Source organism: Marmota monax, unplaced genomic scaffold, assembly GCF_021218885.2.
Source record: "Marmota monax isolate L192 unplaced genomic scaffold, Marmota_monax_Labrador192_F-V1.1 WCK01_AAM20220418_F8-fsc00044, whole genome shotgun sequence".
NCBI classification, from domain to species: domain Eukaryota; kingdom Metazoa; phylum Chordata; class Mammalia; order Rodentia; family Sciuridae; genus Marmota; species Marmota monax.
The window spans coordinates 14,606,748-14,626,807 of NW_026695198.1; the positions used below are offsets into that span (position 1 = coordinate 14,606,748).

Genomic DNA, 20,060 nt, shown 5'->3' on the forward strand with positions numbered 1-20,060 from the left:
GGGAAATTGCATGGAAATGGAAGGAGACCCTCATTGTTATACAAAATTACATATAAGAGGATGTGAGGGGAAAGAGGAAAAAAAAACAAGGGAGAGAAATGAATTACAGTAGATGGGGTAGGGAGAGAAGGTGGGAGGTGAGGGGAGGGGGATAGTAGAGGATAGGAAAGGCAGCAGAATACAACAGACACTAGTATGGCAATATGTAAAAACATGGATGTGTAACCGATGTGATTCTGCAATCTGTATATGGGGTAAAAATGGGAGTTCATAACCCACTTGAATCAAATGTATGAAATATGATATGTCAAGAGCTTTGTAATGTTTTGAACAACCAATTAAAAAAGAGAAACAGTACCAATTAAAAAAAATTATCTGAAAAATGCAAATTCAAAACCACAGTGAGGTATCATCTCACACTGAGTAGAATGACAATTATCAAAAATAAAAAAATAGGATTTTATTATTTAATTCAACAAAACCTCATCGAGCATGTACTATCCTAGTTACCCTGCCAATTATAAAAACAAAATAGTTCAACATGAATCATGAGCAATAACTCAGGGGCAGATTTACCAGGAAACTAACCAAGGCTTCCTCACTTACCTGGGCCCTTTCCAATGCCCAGTTTCTACTTGTGAAGTCATAATTGTGTACTCTTCCATGTACTGTGGACCCCAATATTTTATAAACCTCAGGTCCCCTCAAAGCCTGGATCCACCTCATGTTTGCTGAGTTTGGGGGTAAAAGCGAAAATGTAAGGAAGGTGGAAAGGAAGAAGCAGGACCTTCTAGCAAAGGGCTCCATCCTTCAGAGAGATGGGTCCCTGCTGTGTCTGGAGTGCAGGCAGATGGGGGAGGAGATGCTGAAATGGTGCATCACCAGAGCCTTGGGTGGAATCTGGGCTATAGCCTCCATATGACAGATGACATTAGAGATTTTTCAGTAGGCGTCTGAATTCTTAATATTTAGGAAAGAGATTGATGAATGGAGACACAAGAACCAGGGACATCAGTCAGCAGCATAATGACACAGACCAGGAGGGAGATGTTGAAGGTGTCCATTCAGAAAATAGTGATGAATCTAAGGTGCATTTCAAAAAGAGAATCCATATGGGGACTCACTGGAAAGACAGAGCAGGACCAGGCTTTTAGACTTGTAGTTTGGGTGCATTCTTTATATGGCTAACAAACCTCTCAACTCAAAGAAAAATATGAGAGGAGCACGATTTCATGGAGAAATTAATAAGTTGCATTTTAGATAAGATTTTCCACATTATGCAGCTACCATTCTGATAAGACACACATTTCTAATTTATTCAGTATTTTAAAAGAGCTACTTGAGAAAAAGTCACTTATGCATAATCCAGTGCTTTATAATTATAAAATAACATTATTAAAAATTGTTATATTCTTTAGTCATTAAACCACTATTTTCTTTCTATAAAACATAAAGTAAGATTTCAGTATAGAGGCAAATTTTTCTTGATGATAAAATATGAAACAAACAGGGTTTAAAATAACTTGGCTTTGGGGCTGGAATTGTGGCTCAGTGTTAGAATGCTTGCCTGGCATGTGTGAGGCCCTGGGTTCAATCCTCAGCACCACATATAAATAAATAAATTAATAAAAGATCCATTGACAACTAAAAAAATAATAATTTGACTTAGATCAGAAAATGGTTCTAAGCCAGCCTCAGCAACTTAGCAAGGCTCTAAGCAACTTAGTGAGACCCTGTCTCGAAATAAAAAATTGTAAAAAGGGCTGGGGATGTTGCCCAGTGGTTAAGAACTCCTGGGTTCAATCCCCGATACAAGAAAAAAGAGAGGGGAAGAGGGAGAGAGAAAAAAGAGGAGGAGAAGGGAGATGAGGAGGAGAAGGGGGAGGAGGAGGAAAGGGGGAGGAGGAGGAAAGTGGGAGGAGGAGGAGAGGGGGAGAAGGAGGAGAAGAGGAGGAGGGAGAAGAGGAGGAGGAGGAGGAGAAAAAAACAGGAAAGAAAAAGAAAATGGTTCTAAAATATCTATAAGTAGTTTCTAGGATGAGGAAGGTCAGAAAACTCCCTATTTATATTGTTAAATGGAAGGTGGTGGAATAGGTAAGGAAGACAAGTAGCCACAGGCTCTGCTTGGATCCAGGTGGGGGATGGGGGTTATTGGAAGGAAGTCAAAGTGGCATAGAGGAGACAGCACAGAAACCATGAGTTACATCTGCAGCCCCATCAAAGACATGAAACACATTTGGTGATTTGATAACATTATACGAATTAGACACTGAGCAAAGCATAAAGCAACATGATGTCTCAAGAAAAAGGTCATCTAACTATCCCTAAAGGACTATTCACTGAGATTATTCAGAAAGAGTAAACTCCTTGAGGAGGAGGGACATCTGTTTTTTGGTGCAGGAGCTTTGCAGTGCCTATTAGACTTCATGACTTATTCATTGCCATTTAACACGGAAAGCCATTGCCAGGGTGCCCCACTCCTAATTTAGTGCTCTTTTTTCTGGGCCATGACACTGTTATACACAAGAGATTAAAGCAATGGATGTCCCACCATTGCCATGACAGTCATCAGGTCAGCTTAACATCCATCGAAGAAGCCTCCCTGTGAATTATGAATTGATATACCTGACAGTACATCCTGACCACATTCCTACTTTTAGAATTACAAATGTTATTTTTTTGCTTTTGTTTTTGTTTTCCTTTTTCCTGGATCTCTCAGACCGGGTTAAAGTCAATTCCCCTGATTCTCTGAATCTTTTATAACTCCACAAGCTAAAGGCCATTTTAGATATTTATGCAGTCACCACCTGCTCAATTGTCAAATGATCAAAAATTTTAAATATTAGTGAAGTAGAGGAAGAGGAAGTTGTTTTTAGATAGGTATAGATGAAAAAGTTCTGGAGATCTATTTCACAATGAATATTTAGCACTAGTGAACTATATATTTTTAAATGTTGAAATGGTAATAATAATAATAAGTAAAACAAAAATTCTCAGTCTTGTTATTTATTGTGCCATAAGCAATCCTGGGGACCTTATTAGATACCTCAAGCTCCAAATAAATCTACCTCTTTCTTCCTCTGTTTTCTGCATGGAAATCCTAGTGTGATTCTTAGGTCTTTAACTGAATACTTGTCAAACGGAAATTGAGCAGCACACCCAAATGACAGGCATATAATCTGAATTGTAAAAAGAGTTTTATATGTACTGCCATAAGAAGTGTGGTTCATAAACCAAACACCTTAATGTGGTGCAGAAAAGTAATGCCAGTGGTTCTAATTCGAAGCCAAAAATTATCCATGCTTCAGCATTCCTGTTTTCAGAGAGAAAAACAAGTTCATAAATGATTTCGAACAGCACATAGATAGTCATTTCTATTTCATTTGCCAATATAAGCAATTTTGCTATATTACCAGATATGCATTCCAGAATGCACTCTATATTATACACTAAAAATAACAGGGCTTTTGAGAAAATTGGATTAGACCACTCAAACTTGTGCAACTTAGAAACAGAATACTTATAATGACAAATCTTAATAAAATATGGACAAGGTTTAAAGAGATGTTAGATTTCTAGTGAATAAATATGACAGTTAATATAGGAAGTACAGGTATTTATTATAGCAAATAACAATAGCTTTATGGAAAAGGGTAACAGGAGAGTTGAGGCCACTGAGCCACAAGGACAACATTCAAAAGGATCAAAGAAATCCAAATCTCCATGACAGAGCAGTGGCCCGCTGAGCCAAGACAGAGAATGTGAGTGAATGGGGATCAAGAACAGCCCTCTGTTCCTCTGTGCCTTGCTGTGCTCCACTGTATCAGAGTGTTTTATGTTCAGCTGCTGTTATTTGACAGAGTAAGACACTAATATTCTGAACAAATCATGCCATCATACCAAAGCAAACTTGGTGTTATTTTGATATCACTCTATGTTACCAATCATGTCAGGGCTATTTTGAATTACCGTAGTACACATTCTACCAGAACAGATTGTACCTGTGTTTAAGCACTTTCTGAAAAATGTATATAATGTATAATTTTAATTCCAGACAAATTAGGTATTTAATTGATTCCTATCCTTGCATCAGTACCTCTCAGCAAATCTCTGCATGCAAATAAATGAGCTTTCCTCTAAAGCTAGTATAAGATTTAGCATTTCTCAAAGAGTCTCTGAAACTGTATAGCTGGGAAAGAACGACTAAGGTCTTCTTGATGTATATAAGCAGAGAGAATTTCGGTGTTTTCCACCGAGCTAAGTTTGATGTTGATTTGTCAATGTGATTACTTGGAAAGAGCAGCCATTAAATGTAGAGGACTTTCATAAATCATGGTCCTTAGACCAACGGCAATCTCAAGTCAATGACCGATGACCCCAGAATTGCCTAGTGAGCTGGTTAAAGAGACAGATTTCCTTGGGCCCAACTCGGGACTCTTGACATCAGGACAGCTAGGTCCCATATATCTTCATTTTGTCAATATACCCACATGAGTCTGATGCTCTCTAATGTCTGTGAGGCAGCAATATAAAGTTTTCTTACCAGATAATACAAATGGATATAATAGATAATGGTGGTCTCACAGTAGATTTTTCAAAGCATGTACTTCTTAATATCTGCTACATCCTTGTGGCGGTCACTGAGTATGTATACGTAAGGTAAGGCACTGCAAGAATAGACTTAGAAAAATGCTGCCTGAGGATATTATACCTGAGACACTGACCTGCGACATATACATACTCTTTGAGAGGATATTCAGAAAAGTACAGGTTACTTGCATCTTGAGTACAGATGGGTTCATAAGACGATCTCTAGAACAGTTGGTAGACTCAGGAGGACTGTGAATGTACATTAAACCCTCACAAACCTGCATGGCTTGTGCAGTTTGATAAAACTTCCTCACTGAGTAATTATTAAATATTGGCTCTGCAGCTCTTCCACCAAGAGCTAAATGCCAAAAACACAAGGGACTTCCAGGACCCTCTTCCAGGCCATGGCCAGCTTGTGCTGTGATTGGCAATGCCCGTGACTTATTCCTTAATCATTTTCAATACCTCTCACCCCAATCCAGACAATCCCTTAAGAATATCCCAGCTCAAGCTCCTTAAACCTTACAGGAACTTCACTCCAAGCATATGATGTCATTGGTAGTTGTATAGTCCAAAGCGATTGTTGGAGAATCTAGGAACCCTGTGCCTCTCCCAGAGAGCATGCTCTGTCATATTCTGGCTCATGCAGCCACATATTTGCCCAAAGAAACTTCGGAATTCTATACCATTCAGGAACTGTTTTAGCTTGGCCTGACGGTATCATTCATCAGTCACTTCATTGTCCTATTGTGACCTGCCCTACACAAGAGGAGATCCACTTGATTGGAAAAAGACCTTGATGAAGTTAAGACCCTTTGGGCCTTTTTAATCCACTCAAACCTGTGCAACTTATAGTGACAAATGACAAATCTTAATAAAATATTGACAAAGGATCAGAAATTTTAAATATTAGTGAAGAAGAAGTTGTTATTAGATGGGTATAGACGAAAAAGTTCTGGAGATCTTTAAACCTTCAGAGGAAGAGGGAAAGTCTCTGCTGGGTAAATAAATTGAGGTTCTCTGAGAGAATCTGATGGGTCAGAGAGCAGAAAGAGGGATTTGGGAGAAGAAAAATATTGAAAGAGATTTCAGTTGTTTGCCATGAAGAACACACCGTGAGTTCCCTACTTTATCTGTCTTATAAAATATCCACTGAGGTCTGAATGGCTCACTAATGTTTGTGCAATGGATAGTTCTACAATCAGAGTAAATACCAGACAAAAATAAAGCCTGTCTATGTGGATACCATGGCATCCTGAGAGGTGATAGGACTGCTAATGTTCAGACACAGTGCCTGGATTTCTTTAAGAATTCACTCATTCATTCATTCTTCATTTTTAACTTTCTAGTACTATCCAAGAGGTAGAGTCGTGTAAATCAAACTACAGCTTCAGGAATGAATGTTCTTATTGTTGAAAAATCTTAACCACAAAGATGTGGAGGGAAAAAAAATCAGCTGAACACTTGGAAATTTTTTAAATGCTAGGTATTAAACCCAGGACTTCATGCAAGGCTACAAAGTACTCTACCAATTATATCCCTGGTTCAAATATTCTAATCTATTTTTTTTCTTTTTCTTTTTTTTTTTTTTTTTGAGATGGGTCTCTCTGTGTTGCCCAGCCTGGCCTCAAATTCTTAGGCTTAAGCAATTCTCTTGCCTCAGCCTCCCAAGTAGCTGGGACTACAGGCCTAGGCCACCATGCCCAGCTAGAAATCTTTAATCTTTTAAAAAAATTAACAGTTATCTTCCATCTGAAATACCTGTAGTTGCCTCTAAGTGTGTCTTTCCTGTCTTATTGCTATAATCATTTTGTTGTCCCAGGCAAATGATTATCTGACTCCCAGATATATTGAGGTGAGGTTGAAAAGGCAAACTGTTTCTCTTACCAGTACCCCATTCAGGATGTGCTAAGTTCCATGACTGAATTTTTTATTCTAGTTGAACTAGAAACAAGAATAACAAAAGGACCATTTTATTAGCATCCAAAGAAAATCTTCCTAAATTAAGCTCAGTTCCTATTGAGCCTAGAATAAATTGTTGTTTAGCTAAAAAGAACACTCAAGAAGACTAGCTCTTCCAACTATAAGTGAAAATCTGACTATTAAATCCATTCCTATCAACACTCATCTTTCCCCTTGTAAAATTTAGGAAAAAAGAAAAATAAAAGATAAATTCCACAGACCTATTTGGCAATCAGGTATTGAAAGGGGAACAATAAATTATTAATGTCCAACTTTATAAGTTATATTTTGGTAAATTATGTTTTCCTAGTCATTAGATGGGTATAGATAAAAAAAAGTTCTGGAGATCTTTAAACCTTCAGAGGAAGAGGGAAAGACTCTGCTTGTTTTTTAAAGGAGTTGGCTTAACATTTATAATATTCTCCTTTGTTTTTTAACATGCTGCATCTGAGTTTTCTGTCACTTTCTCATTGATGATTTTCGTCATTTGAATGTTCATTCTTTTGCTCTTCCGCAAATTTGCTAACAATGAAAATTTTAAATGTATTTCAAATTCCATGATCAATTATGACCTCATCACTTTGGGCCTGTGGTGAAGGAGCATATGGCAGAGGAAGCCCATTCACCTCAGGGCTGGGGATGAAAGAGAGGAAGAGACCTGAGCCAAGTTCACCTTCAAGGACTTGCCTCCAGTGACCAGAAGACTTCCCACCAGGCCCTACCTCTTGACATTTCTACCACCTCACAATACTGCCAAGCTAGGGACTAAGCCTTTAACACATGGGTCTTTGGGGGACATTTAAGACCTAAATTGCAGCAATATGATTACTTCATTGGGTCCCCAAAATAACACTATCAAGATATTTTCTCTTGGGATGGTGTGGTTTCTCCATCTGCTTGAAGTGTTTCTCCCTGGCATTTAGTGTCCATTCTTTGGGTGAGAAAAACAGCTAATTGGTTTGTACATTTATACTTGATCTATTTGTAATCTATCCAACACTGTACCCCAGTCTCTTCTGTGACCTATGTCACCAACTTTAAAGATCCTCCATTTTGGTTTCTCCGGGAAACATTTCTCTGGGGATGTTAGGTTATACCTAAGCGTGGACTTGGTGCCTAGAGTTCTTACTCAGACTTTCATACAATCTCTCTGTTTTCTTGTGACCATCTCTTTACTCCCACCTTCTATAGTCCCCAGTAATATCAATCCCTGAGACTTTCCAGGGTTTCTGTAAAGCTCAAGAATTTGCTTTTCATTGATAGACCATCCCTCATGCCTAGCTTGTTAGGTTCAAATTCTCTCTGATCTACTAAGTCATTTACTATTTATCTTTATATTAATGCTCAGGTCTACAGCTAGCTTTACCAAAGATAAAGCTGTTTCTCTTTTGAGGTTCCTTGATGTTGTGGTGTGACAATATCTTTACTTGAACATTTTGCTCATAAAAGGAAGCTCTATTGTTAATAGAGAAGAATATTAGTTAAGTCAGCATCCACTAAGTAAAAGTTGGTTACAATAACTTCTTATGGAATAGCAAATCACCAAATAAACTGTGACTGAACTTTTGTGTTATTCTGTTAAATCCAGGCGTGGATAAAGAAAAACTTCTCAAAAAATTATTGCAATAAAGGGGAAAGAGACTATTGCAATAAGGAGAACATCCAACCTTAATATCTACATGTCTCAAAAGAAAATTAGAAAAAGGTTTTGCTTTGTTTTGTTTCGTTTATAAGGAAGAGTAACAAGGCTAGAAAGAACTGGGTACCAGGAAGTATAACAAACAGGTGCAGGCAACTTGATCAGATAGTAGATCAGAAAATAACCAATTCATCCTAAGATGAATTGATGCTCAGAAGAAGCCATTATGGAGAGGCTGAAATGCTAGCTCAGGCCAAGGAAAGAATCTTCACTGGAGTTTGGTCAAATCATGATACAGGTTTTTGTCTAGATTGATTATAGGTACAAAAAGTTCATCTACTTATGAGATAACTATGGGAATTAGGAGGGTCTGTGTCTGGACTGGTCATAGATAAATAAGAAAGAAGTCCTGAGGCTTATCTAAGTCACATGGGGAATGACAGTCCCTTATGGCAAGCTATTTCAGGAAAGCAGTAGGGTAGTGGGATCAGAAGAATTATCGTTTTTTCAGAATCAAAAGGCTCAGGTAAACATCAACATTGTCATACATGCTCTCTTTTTTCTTTTCTATCCCTGACCCAATAGGCCTCTGTACAATCGCTTTCCTTTCACCTTTGCCAGGCTTATTCCTACTCACCATTTGGTATTATGCATAGGCAACACCTCTGCTGGGAAAGTGTCCCAGACTACCTCCAGAAATACGATGGAACAGGGCTGTGTCTTGTCTCCATAGATTAATCACACTGCATGTGATATCTGCTTAGTCCTCTAGGACAGAGCGGTGTCTTACTCATCACTGTATCCTCAGCACTTAGCCCAATGACTGAGGCTCTGTAGGCTTTCAGTAAACAGTGAGTGAACGTGGGGTGGTTACCACGGCTATGACTTTTGAAAACCAGCCTGTTCTCATAGACCACTGAGAGGCAGAACAATCTCCAGATCCTCGGGATTGTTCACAGGGTGATGAGCCAGTTGCTTTATCATCCCATCCTCCATTTTGAGGATTCTGCATTGGCTTTTTAAATCACAATTAACATGGAGAAAAAATGATGTGCTGATTTCCTTTGAACCCTCTTAAGTGTTTTGAAAACTATCTTTCAATAAAGAATTTGAAATTAGATTTGAAAAAATTGAATAGTTGTCTTGCTCAGATATGATTTATCAGTGCTGAACTTATAAGTCAATACAACTGATTGCTGAAAGGTGATACTAGTGCTAAATTGTCCAGAGTATTTTATGACTTTTAGCATAGAGTGAAAAATATGGGTAAATTTGAGAAATATTTTTCAAGGGAAATGTAAACTTCTGTACTCAGAAAAGCATGTTGAGTCTGGCATAATTAGAGTATATGGGGTCATTGGAAATCTTGTAGCTCATTCCCTTTTTTTATAATTAAGAAAACCAAGTTTCGGAGACGTGGTACATTGAAGTTTAGATAGAACCAGAAAGAAATTGTTTCTTTCGTTTCCCAAATTAGGATTTTTTTTCTCTGAATCAAAGGTAAATTTTGTTTGGTTTCTTTGTTTATCACTTAGAAGAATTTTTGAACCAACACCTGAAGTGATTTTTCATTAAGTCTTCAACTTCAGGAAAGACAGAGATTTTAGACATAAACACAAATATTATATGGTTGTTTAGAGCATGTAACAGAATACTTCTGATTAGAGGGGTCATCAATGTTAAAAATCATAAATCATCAAAAGAGGATAGAGGGAAATCTCTATTGCTTAATGAGATACAGGCCAGTGGCTCTTCAAATGAACTTAATGGGTATCCAGGTGATGCACCAGGTGATCTCTAATTATGTCCATCCATTCCGCTGCAGAACCAGGATGAAAATGCTAACTTGATTCTCTGGTGTAGAATTATTTTAAGCTAGCAAAACATATTGAAATATCATTTCACCTCATCTAATAAGTGTCTTGAGCAGCTGCTAAGTTCTTGGAACCTCTATCGTAGAAGTCGGTAACCCTTCCTAATTACTTTCAAATCTTCAAATAGTCATTTAGAAGGCAGAAATTGATATAGTACTGGGTCATTATATGAAAAGGTGGTGTTGTGTCATGCTACAGAAAGATGGAGGTGCCAAGGTCATATGTTATTGGCTTCCTAATTCCTTCTAGGTGGACTAGCACAAATCTGTATCTACATTCCATTAAACCCAACCTCCACAGCCCCCACATCACCTCCAAGCCACCCTGGCCTAACAAAGCTCAAAGTTCCCACCCCTCTTCTGTCTTATTATTAGATATCACATGTCCTAAATAGAATAGCATAGCCATTACCTTCAAATAAGGGAAAGCCAGCCTGGCACTAACAACTGGATCTTGGTGCTCCTGGGAACCATTTTGTTTCCCACAGCTACAGTAAGACATAACCATTTCTCAAAACACCAACATCAGACAGGCTGCTCAATGTCTACCATGAGAAGATAAAAACCAAACTACTGTGATCATGTCTAGATACAGACCAAAAGAAAATTGTCCAGACCAGAAAAATGACCAAACACACTCCTTTTCTGGATGCTAGAAGTGACCACCACTTCTCTACTAATTACAATTTTAGATCCACTTTGTCCCACCTGTTGGATAAAATTAAGATATCCAGTGGTGGAATTACACCACTTCTTCACAAGCATTCAGTCCAAAAATTGACCAACCAAACCAACCAACCCAGTTCCTTAAACCCTTTACAAAATAATCTAGTGCATGCACAAATCCCATTAATCCTTTCTAGCATCCTTTCTCTGGGACGGCCCATGGTTGTATTAGCCCCTTATTGCAACAAGCCAATAAAAACCAAGCATTTTGATAATGTGAATGTCCTGAGAGTCTTTGACTCGTGGACTTCGACAACCCTTTCAACTAAATGAATGTACAACTAGTAGAAGTTCAGGGAAGGGTTAAGAATCTTTTTTTTTCCAACATTTTTTCCTGTGTTCTGACAGATGAGATGTACTATCTAATTATGAAAATTAGCATTCAGCCTTGAAAAGAATTAGGAGGAAAGCTTGGGCACCAAAAAAAAAAAAAACGCTTTACCAAACCTGTCCTTTATCTAATGTTGTAGAACATCGTGTTCCTCAAGCACATATGCCCACAACCTTCCACCTCCCTCCATGAATTGAAGCAGCATGAGGTCCTTGCTGGCACCATATTTTTGGAATTCCCATCCTCCAGAACTATAAGCTCAAACAAATTTCTTTCATTTATAAATAACCTAGTCAAACTAATTATAAAATGGACTTTTAAAAAGCCCCAGCTAATTAATTTTATTGTTTTGATGCCTACTTACTTGTTAATATGTTTTAATTTTTATTTAATGGCAAAAAAAAGAGATTTAGTTGTCTAAGTTTCCAGGTCCTTTTGTTATAATTACTAGGGCTATGCTTGAGGAAAGTGATAACTTGCAAATTTCTTCTGTGATTAGAGAGAAAGGCAACAGGGACAGGTAAAATTAGCCCCAGAACTTTAACAAATGTTTCTGGCTCACAGAAGACTATAATCTGGGCCCAGGTTTTCCTTCTGGCAGCCTACCAGTGTTTGAAATGTTGACAAACCATGAATAAAATCCTTATAAATATTTTACAAACTCATTATTTAAATAAATTTTTAAAAATATTTATTTAGTGCCTATTAATGCCAGGTATGTTTCTAAGCACTGAGGATGAGGTAGGGGAAGAAACTCCCAGTCTCTAGGTAAGAAGATAATGGGAGAACAGATATCACTGTGACAAATGGTTGGGGGTCCTAATTGAACTAGTGATACTTGAAAGGCCAAGGTTCGTCATTGGAGATTAAAATGCACTCACACAGATAGCAGTGACAAAGATGAAGCACTTTATTGTAAGCTGGTGCTAGCTTTTATAGAAAGTGAGAGTCAGTTATCTTAAACCAGGAAGCTCCTGGGGCCAATCATAGTAAAGGTCAGGTCATCACCTACGGTGCAGGCACATCCGCCCTGCATAAGATTCATGGAGATCACGAACTGTCCACAAGTACGAAAGACAGGAGGGCCAATTAGAAAATTTTCAAAATAACTTGTTATCCGCCCACTGGCAACTTGCCCGCCACCATGTTGCATTAGGGGCTCCTTATCTGAAAGGCCCTGGGAGTTCTAGCCGCCCACTGGCAATTTGCCCGCCGCCATGTCTGAAAGGCCCAGGGAGTTCTCAGGGAGACTCCCAACAATACTAGTGCTAAATTGTCGAGAGTGTTCCATGTTCTAACTAGAACCTGTGAATGTGACCTCATTTGGAAAAAGTATCTTTTTAGCTGTTTCAATACAAGTTTGTCCTGGAGTACCCAGATGGGCTCTAAATGCAATGATAAGTATCCTTAGACAGAAGAGAAGACAGAGATGAGAAGATCACATGAAAACAGAGACAGACAAGTCATAGGATGCCTGGAGCCACCATCAACAAGAAGGAAGGATTCTCCCCTAGAGTTTTCAGAGAGGGGCGGGGCCCTGCCAACACACTGATTTTCTCCAGAACTGAGAAAGAATATATTGCTTTTGTTTTAAACCCTCTAATTTGTTGCAGCTTATTAATGCAGCTTTGGAAAACTAATATAACAGTCATGTAAATGATATGTAATTAAAGGTTGTAGACTGTGAAGGAGATACAATTTCACAAAAGCAGATAACAAAGGTGCTTGATCTGAACTTGGCAATAAGAGAAGTTTCACAAGAAATAAAAGACCAAAAAAAAATTCTAAAAGAAGATTCCAGAAGGCTAAATAGGTCCAGAACAAAAAGACCACTTTTAGAGTACATAAAATGATGCTCTTTTCAATATATTAAGATTCTGTGAGTATTAATATTGAATTAATATGATTATGCAAATTAAATCAAACCCCAATCAACTACAAAGTCAATGTCAGGTTTTCTTACTTAGAAACCTTTCCTGGGATACATAAGTGTCCTCACACTTTTCCAAACTGATGTGATGTACCAGTAAATGTAGAGCAGGACAGTCTTCTTCCATGCCTCTGTGTTATTGCAGGCAGGTGGGACACAGGCCATCTGTTACAAATTGCAGAAACACCTCTCCCCACATCCATATTATAGGATTCACCCTGAAACTGTGGAGGATACTGCGAGCCCCCAGTAACACCTGAACCAGGTGTGTAATCAGCCCTGGGCCTACAAGATAAGTGGGGTAATTCTCAGAAGTAGGCCAGGCCAAGAAGTTAAGTGCAGCACAAGAACCAAAGGAGCCATGAAATCAATGCCACACAGAATTATGATTTTTTAATTGCAAAGAAATAATTTTTGAATTTTGAACATATATCATTTAATGAATGTTCCAGGTAGCCAGGCATCATTTTAAGTACTGTATATGTATTCATTTAAGTTTAGCAAAATTATGGAAAAGATGCTATTTCTGATCCCATTTTATGAATGAAGAAACTACAGTACAGAGAGCTCAAGTAAATTGTCCAAAGCCACACGATTCCTAAGTGGCAGAACTGAGATTCAAACCCTAGCAGTCTGGCTCTAGAACTCATCTCTAAAATTGCAGTATTTTCTGAAATCTCTAATTTCCATAATAATAACCAAAATAGCATCCATTAACAGTATTAAATCAATAAGGAAAATCTAATTGTCATCCTCATTTTACCAATGAAGAAAACAAGGTTCAGAGAGGTCAGGGAACTTGCCCAAAGTCCCACAGAAACTAAAGGAGGGCATCTAAACTTGATCCTATGACTGCAGAGCCCAGGAAATGAGCCACCACTTCCAGCAACTTCACACCCAGCTCTTTGGCCTTCGTGTTAGGAACATTCCTGCTTTGTTCATATTCTTGATTTATGTATTGCCTTCTACTCCATATACTCTTAAAGATAGCTCCAGGTTTGAATCTCCTTGAATAAGGGGACAGTCTCATCATGTTCCCTTTTTTGAAACTGGGGATTGAACCCAGGGGTGCTTAACCACTGAGCCACATCCCCAACCTTTTTTATTTTTTATTTTGAAATGGGGTCTTGCTAAGTTGCTGAGGCTGGCCTCAAACTTGTGATCCTCCTGCTTCAGCCTCCTAGGTCTTCCAAGAACATGCTCAGCTTATGTTCTTCATCTTAACCAGAAACACAGAGTAGAACTTCAACTTTACTATTTCCAGCTTTTCTTTTCATATACCTTTCAAAAAGCAATAATAACAAATAGCTATTATTCATTTTATTATTTTACAAACATATATCAATTATACATATCAATGGGGTTCTTATTTCACCATATGCATACAGGATGCCCTAATCAAATCAGGGCAATTAACATTTCTGTCTTCTTCTTTCTTTAGATTTGAAACCCATAAATTCCTGCCTCTAGATCTTCATAAACTATTTAATAGTTTACTGTGAACTAAGTCACCCCCATGACTGCAGAACACCAGAACTTATTTCTTCTCTCTAACTGGGTTTTGATACCTGTAATCCAAACTTCCCTTACCCATTCTCCCCACAACCCTTCCTAAACCCTAGTAATCACTATTCTCCATTCAAAGAGACTTTTTAATCTCCACAGGAGACATGTGGTGCTTGTCTTTGTGTCTGGCTTATTTTCACTCAACATAATAAACTCCAGTCCATCCATTTTTCTGCAAAGTGCAGGATTTCATTCTTGTAGGTCTAAATAGTATTCTATTGTGTCTATATGCCATTTTCTTTATATGCTTTTATCCACCAATAAGCACAAAGTTGGATTCCATATCTTAGCTATTATGACTAATGTTACAATAAACATGGGAGTGCAGGTATCTCTTTGGTATGCTGATTTCATTTTCTTTGTATGTGAACTATTGGCATTTGAATTTCTTCTTTTGAGAAATACATTTGTCCATTTTTAAAATTAGATGAGTTGGTTTTTGTTATTAAGCTTTTGAGTTCCTCATATATTCTGAATATTAATCCTTTGTCAGATGAATAGTTGGCAAATATTTTCTCACATTCTTTGCCTCTTCACTCTGTGGATTGTTTTCTTTGCTGTGCAAAAGCTTCTTAGTTTGATATAATCCCATTTTATTTTTTATTTTGTTTCCTGTGCTTTTTAGATCCACATCTAAAAAGATTATTGCTTATCCCAATGTCTTGAAGCATTTCTCCTGTTTTCTTCTAATAGTTTCACAGTTTCAGGTCTTATTAGTTCTCTGATCTGCTTTGTGTTTATTTTATACAGGATGAGAGATGGGGGTCAAGTTTCAATATTCTGCATGTGAATGTACATTTTTCCCAGCACAATTTATTAAAGAGGCTGTACTTCCTCCAATGTGTGTTTTTGATATATTTGTCAAAATCAGTTGGCTGTAGATATGTGAGTTTATTTCTAAAATCTCTAATCTCTTCCATAGGGTATTTATGTGTTTATGGTAATGCCATGCTATTTGATTAATATGTCTCAGTGGTGTGTATTGAAATCAATATTGTGGTGCTCCAGCTTTGTTCTTTTTGTGCAAGATTGCCTCATCTATTTGAGGTCTTGGTGCTTCTATATGAATCTTAGATTGTGTTTTTTAGGTCTATGAAGAATGACATTGGTATTTTTGATGGGTATTGCATCAAATTTACAAATTGTTTTGGAAAATGTGGACATTTTAACAATATCCTTTCAATCCATGAATATGTGAAGTCTTTCCATTTGTGTGCATGTGTGTTTTCAAATTTTTTCATCAGTGTTTTGTAATTTTCATTGTAGAGGTCTTTTGCTGTCTTGATTTATTACTAAAGTTTTGTTGTGTGTGTGTGTGGTTTTTTGTTTTTGTTTTTTTTTTTTTTTTTTTTGGTTGGTTTGGTTTATAGTAACTGTGAATGAGATCACCTTCATGATTTATTTGTCAGTAAACTTGTTATTGGTGCATAAAAATGCTACTGATTTTTGTATGTTGGTTTTGTATCCTCCAACTTTACTATGAATTCATTTATCAGTTCTAATGGACTTTTGGTGGAGTCTTTTGAATTTTTTCAATATATAGAATCCAATCATCTGCAAATGGATAATTTGGCTTCCTCCATTTCTATTTGTATACCTTTTATTTCTTTATTTTACCAACTTTCTCTGGCTAAATCTTTTAGTTCTATGTTGAATAGGAGCAGTAAAAGTAGACATTCTCATCTTGTTCCCGATCTTAGAGGAAACACTTTTAGCTTCCCCCATTCAATGCAAAGTTGGCTGTGAATTTGTCATAGATGGCCTTTATTATGTTGGAATACATTCCTTCCATTCCTGACTTGTTCAGTGTTTTTTTCTTGAAGGGATATTGAATTTTCTCAAATGTTTTTGTTGCATCTATTGATATGATCATATGATTTTCTCTTTTTCATTCTTTTGATGTTGTGTACTATTTATTGATTAGAATATATTGAACCATCCTTCCAACCCTGGGGAAAATCCAGCTTGATCATGAGTGTACAATCTTCTTGATATGCTATTAGATTCAATTTGTTAGTATTTTGTTCAGAAATTTTACATTTACGTTTGTCAAGGATACTGGTCTACAGTTGTCTTTTTCTGTTGTATTCTTGTCTAGTTTTGGTATCAGGGTAATTGTATGTTTTTTGAATTCTTACTATATATTAGACTCATTACTATCTATTTTACTTATGTTTTTCCAATTAACTCTCCAAAAGAGACTGTAGGTGACATTAAAATTTTCACAGTTCAGATAAGGAAACTAAGGCTTAGGAATGTTAAAAACTTCCCCAAAAGTGATGCAACTGCTGCTGCCAGATTGGAAATTCCAGCCCAGTATTGTTGGATTCCAAAGTCTATACACATGACAATGACAATAAACTCCAACCTCTTAAATGGATCTGAATATACATGACTGGTTGGTAGGACAGAAGTCTCCACAAAGGAGTGAGCTTTCCTGTGGAACATTTGGTGGCTGTTTACAGTAATGATCTGGAATGTTTAGCAAACAGGCCTCAGCCATTCTGACAAAGCCATTGATATTTTTATTATGTCATAACCCAATGTCACACAGTTTGCAGTTCAGAACCACTTATCAGATGTGCAGACCTTAAGGAAATGACTATGGTAACCTGCCTACACTGGGCTGAATAGAACTTTGAAATATCTGATTATTGATTTATAGAACAAAAACCCCACAGGAAAAACCTGGGTATAAGACTCACTGACCAGACCCCCACAAACACAAGGTCAGGAAGTGGGCAGATGCTGATTCTTCTGGATTATTTTCAGAGGGAAGGCACTTATTGGGTCACTAAGTTATGGGCACTGCAGTTTGGTATAATTGCTATTAGCCATTTATAGTAGTTCTTCCTTAAGAAACTGATTGGATCCTCATGAACCTGAGTCTTCTAATTCATTAAATGTATCTACAACTAACTCCTACCCCAGGGTGTTTTTTAAAGGACTAGAAATGTCCATAAAGAAGGTGGCACTTTTCCAACTTCAGATGATTGTTGCTGCCTCCTGTATCTTGATATAGGTACGTGCCTACCACCAGACTAAAATATCCATGTTACTTATCCCTTTCCCCAAAGTATTACTGGAGAAAAACTAACAGTTAATATTAATTTGCTTTCCTAACATCACATAAAAATACAATTGCTGATTTTTTAAGATGTTATTTTTGTTGGTCATCCTTTAGGCCACTGCTTTTTGATAATATTAGTTCCCTAGGAAGTCTTTTCCAGGTCTTGCTATAGGGTGTGCTACTTCCATGGGACCTTTCTATTCAGAAGTTATTCTTTCCTGTGGGATAGGGATTCTTATTTTAGCATGCACCCCAGATAATTTCACTTACAGACTCATCTACAGAGTGGTAATTCATGTTATTTTAGGTACCTGTGGCTCTCTACACCATGACTACAGTCCAATTTCCTGCTCTTCACAGCCATTAAGAGATGGCATCAAACTTCTTCCCTTAATATAAAAAAATCTGACTCTATCATGGCTTTAGAAGGCAAAACCCAAAGATGATTAAAGGATTAGAAAATCTAATATACAAAGAAAACTGAAAGATACCAACATGTTTATCTCACAAAGGCAAAAAAAACCCAGCCATTCCTCATTGAAGAATGGAACTAGAAAAAAAATGAAATTGTATGGTAGCATAAAAGATTAAGAAAAATGTCTGACAACCTTGTAAATATAAAAATGAGTTAAATTAAAATGTTGTCAATTCTCCTCCTTTTGGAGAATTCAAAGATGTGGTTTAGAGTATCTATTGGGGACAGTCTGGTGCAGTCTTAGATTTATCCTTGCCCAAGGGCTGACAGATGGATCAAATGACCTCTCAGCATCCCTTCCATCCCCACACTTCTGTTTTCCAATGAACGTTGGACTGGCTTGTTAGCTGAGTCAGATTTGCCCTTGCAAGTTAATGAAGGAGTCAGCTATTTAAAAGGAAACAGGGAGACTCTTTGTCCCAAAAATAAAAGCCTGGTTTCACTGTTTCAGATTGGATTATACCGTTACATCCATTTACTTCTTTGAATCACAAAGTACTTTTGGCCTCCTAGGGTTCCCTAACAGAGTGAAGGCAAGTAACTAAAGCTACCAGATAAGGGCTTAGCAGACATCAAGGCCCTGCAGTAGGACCAAGAACCAAGATATAGGAAGGGGAAACCCAAAGCAGACAGGGAAAGACAGAAACAGGGCTATAAAGATAAACTGTGCCTAACTGAAAATATGTCTCTAAGCTCCTGCAAAAGATAATGCTCTTCTCTCTCCCAGAAGGGTTCTATTATTCTTTTGATGAAAGTAGAGTTCCTGCCAGGTACATTACACTGTCCATGGCACTGGGTTCACAGAAGGTAAATGGATGTGACTCCTGCTTTCCTGCAAAATACTGAATATGTAGTGAACCTAGCAATTACTTGGTGGAGTGGGGGGACGTCTATACTTGTGCAACAAATAATGACTGAGTTGCTAATATGCACAAGGTACTTTTCTGGGTAGTAATCAAGTGGACAAATCCTTCACCCTCAAGGAGCTTACATTCTGGTGACAAGTTATATAATGAAAGAAGCACAAGGTTCTCTAGGAACAAGGACAGGGAGAACTGTCCTAGCTACCAAGGCCTTCCCAAGAAGGGAGGGTTGATTTGACGTGCAAATTAAGTAGAAGACACCTGGAGAATGGACCACTTAGAAATGCCAAAAACTGGAGTGGGGAGGTAGCTCTAATAGAGCAATTGACTGACATGTGCAAGGCCCTGGATTCCATCTCCAGAACCACCAAAATAAAATAAAAAGAAAAATTACCAAATGTTGTCAATGCCACCTCAATTCTTCTAAGTCAGGAAGAAGGCTAATTTATATCTTTCTCTTTCTCATTCAAATATTTACACAATAAATAATTTAAAAACAATGTTTAAGCTAGGCTTAAAACTATTTGATCTCATTTTTACCTTGTTGCTTTAATGTATTGTTCTTTGAACTATTACTCATAAATTATAATCAAATTCTCTATGAGTATGATATAATCTGGAGCCTAAGTTCAAATTCAGATAGAAGTTTCACCCTGATGATATGAGTATTGAATCTCATCCTGAAATATATTTGGTGTTATTGTGTTCAAACAAGATAATGTGTTTATATTGTGACATGGATTTTTCCCCACCTACATTGAATATGAATTATAGGTTGGTTCCTGCACTACAGGTGGACCTGTGGCAGCCCAGCAGTATCTCCTATGTAACAGAGGGAACAGTTACCGATGTCCATATTTCTCAAAATGCTTCCCGAGCCCTGTTAGCCTTCTTACAAGAAGCCAACATCCAGTACAAGTAAGCTCTTCCTTTTCATGTGCTACAAAATTCATTTGTATGAAATCAAATGAATGATCATTGTATTCAGATTATCAAGTGCTTACAGGAATGGTTTAAATAGCTTTTCATTTTGAG

General features: G+C 37.4%; 1 protein-coding gene across 1 annotated transcript in view; it reads left to right on the forward strand.

The window, feature by feature from the left end:
* The window catches only part of Cpa6 (carboxypeptidase A6), a 326,683-nt gene that overhangs the window by 199,363 nt on the left and 107,260 nt on the right, over nt 1–20,060 (forward strand). The window contains exon 3 of the mRNA XM_046428625.2: nt 19,819–19,943. Coding sequence (XP_046284581.2) covers nt 19,819–19,943 — 125 coding nt within the window. The remainder of the gene's footprint in view (nt 1–19,818; nt 19,944–20,060) is intronic.